At 49.8% G+C, this 10530-nt stretch overlaps 1 protein-coding gene across 1 annotated transcript; it reads right to left on the minus strand.

The window, feature by feature from the left end:
• Positions 1–484: 484 nt before the first annotated feature.
• LOC115178352 (uncharacterized) lies at positions 485–4640 on the minus strand. The gene is made up of 2 exons (XM_029739502.1): positions 2580–4640; positions 485–2351 (listed from the first exon to the last, which is right to left on the minus strand). The coding sequence occupies exons 1-2, from the start codon at positions 4584–4586 to the stop codon at positions 744–746; spliced, it is 3615 nt and encodes a 1204-aa protein (XP_029595362.1). The 5' UTR covers positions 4587–4640; the 3' UTR covers positions 485–743.
• Positions 4641–10530: the final 5890 nt, after the last annotated feature.

Raw genomic sequence — 10530 nt, forward strand, 5'->3', positions numbered from 1 at the left:
TTACACCATGTCGGGTTAAGGGTCACCCCCATAAGAACAGATCAAGGCCCGAACAGAAAAGAGAGAGAGAGATGAGACAGCAATCCCTATTTATGCATTTCCAAATCCCGCGGGATTACCCATCATACCCCCCACCCTTTCCCTCTGTCCTGACACATTCAACCCCTGCTAGTAGCCATGAGAACCATAACACACCCACGAACACAGAACACAATACCGGGTCGTTACATAGCCCCCCCCTTTCTAAACCCTAGCCCCTAGGGTTACACAACAAAATCCTTAAAACGACCCGGAGGTCGCATCAGTCTCTTGGGCCTCCCCGTGGCTCTCCCCGGTGAACCCCCAGAACACTCATCTGCCCCAATGTCATTTCCAGCGCCCTCTGAAGAAGCAGCCCCCATCCCAGACTCAGGTTGCGCTAGAGTCTCCTCATTAGACTGTTCCCGTGGGCTCACATCAGAGACCTCACTCCCATTTCCTACCGTTTTCCTCCCTCTGTAGGGTGCCAATCGGTCCCGGTGGACCACCACCTTCCTGCTCCGTGGGGGGACCTCCACCCGGTACGTCACCTCCCCCACTCTCTCTATCACCAGACACGGCCCCACCCATGCACTGTCCAGCTTTGGGCACCGCCCCTTCTTGCGCGTGGGGTTGTGAAGCCACACACATTCTCCCGCTCCAAAGTGCCTCCCCCTAGCGCGCGAGTCGTAGTGGCGCTTTTGGCGGACCCCTGCGTTCTCGAGTTACTCTCTTGCGAAGGTGTGAGCCGCTTCTAACCGGTTCTGCAGACGACACACATAGTTCGGGCCAGGCAAAACCCCGTCGTCATTATCAGGAGGGTGACCAAACGTCAGTTCGGCTGGGGTGCGCAACTCACGACCTAACATTAGTAGCGCTGGGGAGCACGCAGTCGATTCTTGAACAGCCGACCTACATGCCATAAGAATAAACGGTAAGTGGGTGTCCCAATCTCTCTGGTGTTTTGAGGTAACGATGGCCAGCTGCTGTGCTAACGTTCTGTTAAATCTTTCCACCAGCCCATCACTCTGGGGGTGAAGTGGCGTAGTGCGCGTCTTCTCCGCGCCTAACCGTCTACACAACTCTGAGAACACCCGTGACTCGAAGTTTCTCCCCTGGTCGCTGTGAATAGACTGTGGCACCCCAAACCGACTGATTATTCCCCCCACCAACGCATCAGCTACTGTCGCTGCCTCCTGGTCTGGGAGAGCGTAAGCCTCCGGCCACTTGGTGAAGTAGTCCATAGCGGTTAGAATCCACCTGTTACCGCTGTCTGTGGTTGGAAACGGCCCCACTATGTCTACCCCCAGTCTCTCCATGGGCTCCCCTACTGGGAATTGTTGTAGGAGGGCGTGTGACTGACCTGGAGGTCCTTTTTTAGCAGCACACTCGTCGCACTGCCTACAAAAGTCCTCAACATCCCTCCTGTGCCTGGCCCAATAGAAGCCTTTACGCACGCGCTTTAACGTTTTGGAGACCCCAAAATGCCCTGCGCCAACTCCCCCGTGAAGCTGCTGTAACACGCTCCCCTGCAGCCTTTTGGGCACCACTACCTGCCACGTAATTTCTCCAGTCGCTGGCTTTTTCCACCCCCTCTGGAGCACTCCCTCAGCCACTCTAAGGACTGTGAATTTAGCCCACAGCCCCTTGGTGACTGGTGATAGAGGGGCTACTTCCCCCCACGGCGGTCGTCTTCGCTCTTCCACCCACCGCAGCACAGGACGCAGCTCTGCGTCCTCCTCCTGGCGACGCCTCCACTCCCCAACGTCCACAGCCTCAAGCTCCCGGCACTCTGTCACCCTCAGCTGACTCACCGTGGCGGTGACTCCCTCCTCCCTGCACAGTTCTCTCTCTCGCTCCACCCGTTTGGCGCAGTACCCACAGCCATGCTCAGCACACGGGCGGCGGGACAAGGCGTCTGCATTGCTGTGGCGAAGGCCGGCTCTGTGCTCCACCTGGAAGTCGTAGGGTTGCAGCTCCTCCAGCCAGCGGGCAATCTGACCCTCTGGCTCCTTGAAGGAGAGAAGCCACTGCAGGGCGGAGTGATCCGTCCGGACCACAAACGGCTGGCCCCCCAGGTAGTACTTGAAATGGCGTACTGCTGCCACGACAGCCAAAAGCTCTCTCCTTGTCACGCAGTAGCGTTTCTCTGCCTTATCAAAAGTTCTGCTGTAATAAGCTACTACGTGTTCCCCATCAGGACCACGCTGAGCCAGTACAGCCCCCAAACCCTCATTGCTTGCGTCGGTGTCCAGGATGAACGGACGGTTCGGGTCTGGTGAGGCCAGGACAGGAGCCTCCATCAGGGCACGTTTGAGGGCCTCAAATGCCCGCTGGTGCTCTTCGGTCCACTGAAAAACAGTGTCCTCCTTGAGAAGGTGGTTCAAAGGAGCCGCTACCCCCGCAAACCCCTTCACAAACCTACGATAGTAGGATGCCAGCCCCAGGAAGCTCTTAACCTCTTTTTTTCCCCCTGGAACTGGCCACCCCCTCACAGCCTCTACTTTGTCTGGCATCGTGCTGATGCCCTCACCACCCAGCTGATGCCCCAGGAACGCCACCTCCCTTTGCATGAAATGGCACTTTCCCGGATGTAATTTTAGCCCTGCCCCCGAGATCCTCTCCAACACTCGCCTAATTGCCCCCAGTGCCCCCTCAAACGATGTGCCGTGCACCAATATGTCGTCTAGGTACACAACACACTCGTCTCTCGGAACCCCCGCCAGCACTCTGTCCATGAGCCTCTCAAAGGTGGCAGGAGCATTACAGAGCCCGAAGCACAGCACCTTGAACTGCCAATGGCCCCTATCTGTGGAGAAGGCCGTTTTTTCACGTGCCCCTGGCGAGAGGGGCACCTGCCAGTAGCCACTGCGCAGATCAAGGGAGGAGAACCACGAGGACCCTCTCACGTGGTCTAGCGACTCATCAATCCTCGGTAGGGGATAAGAGTCTTTAGTGGTGATAGAATTTAGGCCCCTGTAGTCAACACAAAACCTAAGTTTACCCCCTTTCTTGGGCACCATGACGACCGGCGCGGACCATGGGCTATCTGATGGCTCAATGAAATCAGCCCGCAACATGTCAACAATAGCTGTGTCTGCTGCTTCCCTCCTGGCAAGGGGAATACGACGGGGCCGAATTTTAATGGGTCGGGCATCCCCAGTGTCTATTTCGTGCTGAACTAGGTGCGTTTGTCCTACCTCATCTTCCCCCCAAGCGAAGCTATCTTTAAAGTCCAACAGCAGCTGCTTTAACTGTCTCTGTTGTCCCTCATCCAGACCCTGACAGTTCTTCAGCCACACAGCCTCAACGGCGTCTATAGCTTCCTCCTTCCCCCCATCGGGCTGATGGGGTGAAGGAGCCAGTGTGTTTTGGGCTACTGAGCTGCCTGTGCTTGCACCATGATGGGGAGTGAAGGCCGTCGCCGCCGGAGACAGCTGCTGGAATGGCACAACGACCAAGGGAGCAGCCGGGATGACCGGTGGAGTTTCTGCAAGCTTGGAGGAAGACGGAGGGACAGCCCTGCCCCCTGCTGGCCCTCCCGAAGTCGACATTCCCACTGTGGGCCCCCCCGACAGCCTCAAAGTGCCCGACGCTAAGTCCAACTGAGCCCCACAGTTTTTCAAAAAGTCCATTCCCAGTATACAGGGGTCCTGCACCGCTGCTACCCATGCCGGACACCCCACAGTTCTCCCCCCCACAGTCACAGATAGCTGACACTTCCCTAACATGGGGGCTAGCTCCCCCGTGACAGTCCGTAGCTGGACAAGGGTCGGCTCCACCCGCACCCCAACAGGTAGTATGTCCGGTCTCACCAGGGTTACTGTAGAGCCCGTGTCGACCAGGGCCAAACATTCCACCCCCTCCACCTTGACGATGACATTACAGAAGTCCCCAACGGTGGTACGTCCCACCACAACTACCGGACTAGGAAACACGGCGGCAGCTACACCCTGGGGGAGCAGGTCCCCACCCTCTTGTCTGCGCTGCTGGGTACCTCTTTTGCTTACAGTGGGTTTGGGGGGCGGGGGGGTGGGTCCGCGCTGCCCCCTGCGCGAGAACCCGCCGTCGTTTCCCTGGTGACGGGGTAATCTGCCACACTCCCGCTGAATGTGGCCAGGCTGGCCACAACCCCAGCATACAATAGGAGTTGAGCTGACACTGCGACGCTGCCTGGAGCCCCTCTCCATGACAAGCGAAGCAGTCTTGACTAGCCCGCACAACTCGTCGGCCCACTCTGGTTTCATGACCCCTGGCACCCCAGCCACCGCTGCTCTCACCTCTGGTTGACTGGCGACTTCCACTCTCACTCCCTCACCCCAGATCAGCTCCCTCTTCCTGGCTATCTCCACTGCAGCCCGCAGAGATGGTGGGTCCGCCATCTGAACATGCTTACCCAGTTCGGTGGAAGAGAGCGCTCTAATAAAACTGTCCCGTGCCAGCTCGTCTTGCACCCCAATCGGCATAGTTGCATAAGCCCGCCTGGTCAGGCTCAGAATACCACTTGCCAACGCCTTTAATGATTCCCCCTGAAGTCTCTTTTTGTTACTCAGTTCAATCCGCAGCATGTTGGGCTGCGCGTCGCTGCCGAAACGGCCCCCCAATGCCTCCACTAGCGCACCGTAGTCCCCCTCTCGTCCGGGGCTAGCGTTAACAGGCATTCCGACGCCTCCTCTGCCAGGCTCAGGGCAAGCTGTAACGCTTTCGTCTCGTCAGACCACCTCCCGGCTGCAGCCAACAACTCGAATTGAGTGAAAAAAACTTCCCATTTACCTTGTCCATTGAACTTTGGTAGTTTAGCCGCTACCGTGGCTAATGGCAATAGGCCGCCGCCATCTCTGTTTACATACGCAGGCCCCGCCATTTCCGCACCCGGTGACGTCGATATCCCCGTCGCCGTGACGTCTGCTCTCGAGCGGAGTGAAGGAAAACCCGCCAGTTCTGCCATCTTGCTGACTGACAATTTAACTCCCGCCATGTGGCTCTCCAGCTCATCTACCGCTGTCGCCGCCCGACCCTCCCGACCGGGTACCCCCGAGCCCACAACGGACACTTTGTCCGACTCTTCCTTAATTTTCTGCCTCGCCCCAAGCATCATGACCGTAGATGCGAGTTACGCTAAAGCCAACCCGGCCTATACTGAACAGCTAACTCGCCTAGTCTCGATCCCGTAGTTCGAAAGCACTTCTGACACCAATGTAATGACCCGGCTGGGTCATAAAAGGAAAAGAGACGGACTCCAGGTGTGCAGGTCAGAACACAGGTTTATTCCTAAACTGGGCTATTGTTGTGGCCACAGCCCACGCCGCTAAATACCGAACGTACACAATTACACCATGTCGGGTTAAGGGTCACCCTCATAAGAACAGATCAAGGCCCGAACAGAAAAGAGAGAGAGAGATGAGACAGCAATCCCTATTTATGCATTTCCAAATCCCGCGGGATTACCCATCATACCCCCCACCCTTTCCCTCTGTCCTGACACATTCAACCCCTGCTAGTAGCCATGAGAACCATAACACACCCACGAACACAGAACACAATACCGGGTCGTTACAGTATCTAACTGATGGGATACACAAGCTACATCCCTTGCCAAATTAAGACAGTTTTATCACAAATTCTAAATGTACTAGTTGATTGAAGTAAACAAATATGTGTTCCCACAACGAGCTGCAGTTTTGGAATAATTGTGTCCTGTCTATTTTCCTCTTAGGCTACTTGACTTGCTAGTGCCACTTAGAATCCAAGGGCTTGGATTCTAAACCCCCTAAACATAGACAGGTTCCACACTGGTAATTTGCAACCACATTAGTTTGATAAAGAACATATTTTAATCAGAATCATTAAGCCCAGTCTACTTGTTGTTTTAAACAAACAGATGTTGTGGCCGTAACTCCCTCACGACGCCAGGACAGCGGAGTCAATCACCACCTTCCGTAGACATCTGAAACCCCACCTCTTTAAGGAATACCTGGGATAGGATATAGTAATCCTTCTAACCCTCCCCCCCCCCCAAAAAAAGATATAGATGTACTATTGTAAAGTGGTTGTTCCACTGGATATCATAAGGATATCATAAGGTGAATGCACCAATTTGTAAGTCGCTCTGGATAAGAGCGTCTGCTAAATGACGTAAATGTAAAAAAATGTAAATGTAATTCATCACCATGCAGTTTTCAATGGGAATTGTCCATTTAGAGAAATCCAATGAACAGGCAGATTAAACTAAGTCGAACGTCTGTATATTGAAAAGAAGACAGATTTTGGTTTGTAACCCTGAAAAAATTGTTGTTCAACTCTGCCAAATGAGCCTGTTTCAAATTTTAACTATTTGAGAGTAACTGTTCCAGGCAGGAGACGCACATGCCTTCACACTGCCAACTTTTTTCATTTGGAAAAAATATTCTATTATATTACATTCTGTTTTTTTTTTAACTTGATATATCTGACCTGTGCAAGGAACAAAGGACTATAAAATCCTGGTGGGTCAGGCCGTTCATAATTGAAATGTCCACTCCGATATTTACAGCCATTTTTGATCATTTAAATTAATAGACTACCCATTAATTCATGAAGAATATAACTTATAAATGCATACATGGGTCTTCTACTCAGTGTTGAAAAGCAACCTAACATAGGCAATAACATCATTACACTAAAACATATATTTGTAGACATTTTACTAAGAAACGTAGTATCAAAAAATAAGACAAATCTAACAAATGATCAAAACAAGGCTATGCCATTGCAGTGGAGGATGCTCTAGATACTGAGATCATACTATTTGATATCATATTGATACAAGACTGACAGTATCCCCCATTTCTGACTATCTTGCTGAGGGGAGAACACTTATTCAAGTGGCAGGATTTTTTTTTCATTTTAGTCATTTAGCATACACTCTTATCCAGAGCGATTTACAGTAGTGAATGCATACATTTCATTTTTATTTTTTTTCCCCGTACTGGTCGATCCCACAACCCTGGCGTTGCAAACACCATGCTCTACCAACTGAGCCACACGGGAATGGCAGAAATGGAACGGCATCAAATACCTGGAAATCATGTATTAGATGTATTTGATACCATTCCACTGATTCCGCTTCAGTCGTTATCACCAGCCCGTTCTCCCCAATTAAGGTGCCAATTAAAGTGTACAGCCCTAGGCTTTTACAGTTATGCGCCTGCTACAGGTTACTGCCTTTTGAAGATTGTGTTCCATGATATAATATAACCTGTTAAGATTATGGTTTCAAATGGCACTTTTTATTGACTGAATATATATATGGGTCAATTTAGTCCCGTGTGGCTCAGTTGGTAGAGCATGGTGTTTGCAACGCCAGGGTTGTGGGTTCGTTTCCCACGGGAGACCAGTAAGTAAAACTAAAAAAATTTATGAAATGTATGCATTCACTACTGTAAGTTGCTCTGGATAAGAGCATCTGCTAAAATGTAAATGTTTAGCAATTAGGATTTGTTTTCTGTAATGTTTATAATAAATTAGGCATTGTTTTTGCGAACTGTTGGCATATAAGCCTAGATATATTCGCATATATTGTTTTATGTCCTTGTGTTCTAAAAATATATACACTGCTCAAAAAAATAAAGGGAACACTAAAATAACACATCCTAGATCTGAATGAATGAAATAATCTAATTAAATACTTTTTTCTTTACATAGTTGAATGTGCTGACAACAAAATCACACAAAAATAATCAATGGAAATCCAATTTATCAACCCATGGAGGTCTGGATTTGGAGTCAAACTCAAAATTAAAGTAGAAAACCACACTACAGGCTGATCCAACTTTGATGTAATGTCCTTAAAACAAGTCAAAATGAGGCTCAGTAGTGTGTGTGGCCTCCACGTGCCTGTATGACCTCCCTACAACGCCTGGGCATGCTCCTGATGAGGTGGCGGATGGTCTCCTGAGGGATCTCCTCCCAGACCTGGACTAAAGCATCCGCCAACTCCTGGACAGTCTGTGGTGCAACGTGGCGTTGGTGGATGGAGCGAGACATGATGTCCCAGATGTGCTCAATTGGATTCAGGTCTGGGGAACGGGCGGGCCAGTCCATAGCATCAATGCCTTCCTCTTGCAGGAACTGCTGACACACTCCAGCCACATGAGGTCTAGCATTGTCTTGCATTAGGAGGAACCCAGGGCCAACCGCACCAGCATATGGTCTCACAAGGGGTCTGAGGATCTCATCTCGGTACCTAATTGGCAGTCAGGCTACCTCTGGCGAGCACATGGAGGGCTGTGCGGTCCCCCAAAGAAATGCCACCCCACACCATGACTGACCCACCGCCAAACCGGTCATGCTGGAGGATGTTGCAGGCAGCAGAACGTTCTCCACGGCGTCTCCAGACTCTGTCACGTCTGTCACATGTGCTCAGTGTGAACCTGCTTTCATCTGTGAAGATCACAGGGCACCAGTGGCGAATTTGCCAATCTTGGTGTTCTCTGGCAAATGCCAAATGTCCTGCACGGTGTTGGGCTGTAAGCCCAACCCCCACCTGTGGACGTCGGGCCCTCATACCACCCTCATGGAGTCTGTTTCTGACCGTTTGAGCAGACACATGCACATTTGTGGCCTGCTGGAGGTCATTTTGCAGGGCTCTGGCAGTGCTCTCCCTGCTCCTCCTTGCACAAAGGCGGAGGTAGCGGTCCTGCTGCTGGGCTGTTGCCCTCCTATGGCCTCCTCCACGTCTCCTGATGTACTGGCCTGTCTCCTGGTAGCGCCTCCATGCTCTGGACACTACGCTGACAGACACAGCAAACCTTCTTGCCACAGCTCGCATTGATGTGCCATCCTGGATGAGCTGCACTACCTGAGCCACTTGTGTGGGTTGTAGACTCTGTCTCATGCTACCACTAGAGTGAAAGCACCGCCAGCATTCAAAAGTGACCAAAACATCAGCCAAGAAGCATAGGAACTGAGAAGTGGTCTGTGGTCACTACCTGCAGAACCACTCCTTTATTGGGGGTGTCTTGCTAATTGCCTATAATTTCCACCTGTTGTCTATTCCATTTGCACAACAGCATGTGAAATGTATTGTCAATCAGTGTTGCTTCCTAAGTGGACAGTTTGATTTCACAGAAGTGTGATTGACTTGGAGTTACATTGTGTTGTTTAAGTAGTTTAATCATGTAATAATAAGAACATTTTTGAGAAAGATTCATCTTTAGGTTAATGATGCAAAAGACACAATATTTATGGTGCCCCCTGTGAGGAATCTAAGATAGAATTGGACTTTGCTGTGGAATTCTATATATCAATTTTGCAAACAGAATTGAACAAACAGACTGCTTTCTATACAAATTGGTTGTGTGTGTATTCCCATTTGAAGAGGCTACAGAGTGCCTCCGATCGTGTGTCGTTAGCGTCAGAACAATGAGTGATAAATTCCAGATTTAGTCCGTTAGGCCAAACGGTACTATTTCTGTCGGTCAATATTAACTTCTAGTGCAAGGGCATAGAGCCAGCAAGGTTAGAAATTAGGAGATATATGTTCTGTTCGAGCTGAAGTATTCTGTCCGCCTACCGCACTAAGCCAGTGTGGGCAGACCACAGGCGTATCTGTATTTATGTACCGTGTCGCTCCGGTCAACATAACCCTAGCAAAGAATGCCGAATGGGTTAATGTGAGACGTCACTAGTAAACCCACCCTTTCCATGGTGAGGGGACGCTATTTTGTGCTTGGAAATGAGATTCCTGAACAAAGTAGGATTAGCTTGCACGAGATGCTAAGCTAACAAAATGGAAACATTATTTCCTGTGTCCCGTTTAAATTCCTCCGCCTTGCGCGACGGAAGTCCCGCCCTTTGTAATTCCGTTTGATTTCAGCATTCTGCATCACTGGTGGTGAAGAATCGCAAGTATATCTCTTAAAAGAAGTTGGGGAAATCCAAACGTGGATCACGTTAAGATATACAGCCAATCGCAATTGACTGGATATCGACGTCTCATTCAATTTAACTAAATAGGTGAAATTGCCAGAATTACCTTTCAAGTGGATCTTTTAAATAATATCCAAATTGATTCGTTTTCTAAATGAGACATTGTGAACTTTCTCCACGTTAACTTAGATGAAGCAAAGCTCTCAGGTTAATTTAAAGATTAATTCCCAGATAGCCTATACAGGTTTGATTTATCATAAATAGATTAATCAGTAAAATCTGCTTTAGCAAAGCACATTCAGTAAAACCCATTACTGACGGGAGTGAATCCCATGTGGCTTGGCCTTAGGGGAAGTGTACCATAGTGGTGAATGTACCCTAAACATTTAAAGTACTGGTTGCTTTTATGATAATCCAGACACTCTCAATTGCTTGGGTATCATCGTCTCATTCAATTTATTTATTTAAATTGTCGAACATACCTTTCTAGGTTCTTCCAATTAAATGAGACATCTTAAACTTTGCAATAGTAACCTAGATGAACCAACTTCCCAGGTTAATTTAAAGTTGAATTCCCAGATAGCCTATCCAGGTTTGATTAAT

This window comes from Salmo trutta, chromosome 38 (genome assembly GCF_901001165.1).
Source record: "Salmo trutta chromosome 38, fSalTru1.1, whole genome shotgun sequence".
Classification (NCBI taxonomy): Eukaryota; Metazoa; Chordata; class Actinopteri; order Salmoniformes; family Salmonidae; genus Salmo; species Salmo trutta.

What these genes read in the sequence shown, in the direction of transcription:
- LOC115178352 (XM_029739502.1), bottom strand. Translation starts at nt 4,586, where the DNA reads ATGCTGCGGATTGAACTGAGTAACAAAAAGAGACTTCAGGGGGAATCA. An exon ending in GCCATTTCATGCAAAGGGAG is followed by an intron (nt 2,352 to 2,579) that starts GTGGCGTTCCTG and finishes GAAGAGCACCAG; the next exon opens with CGGGCATTTGAGGCCCTCAA.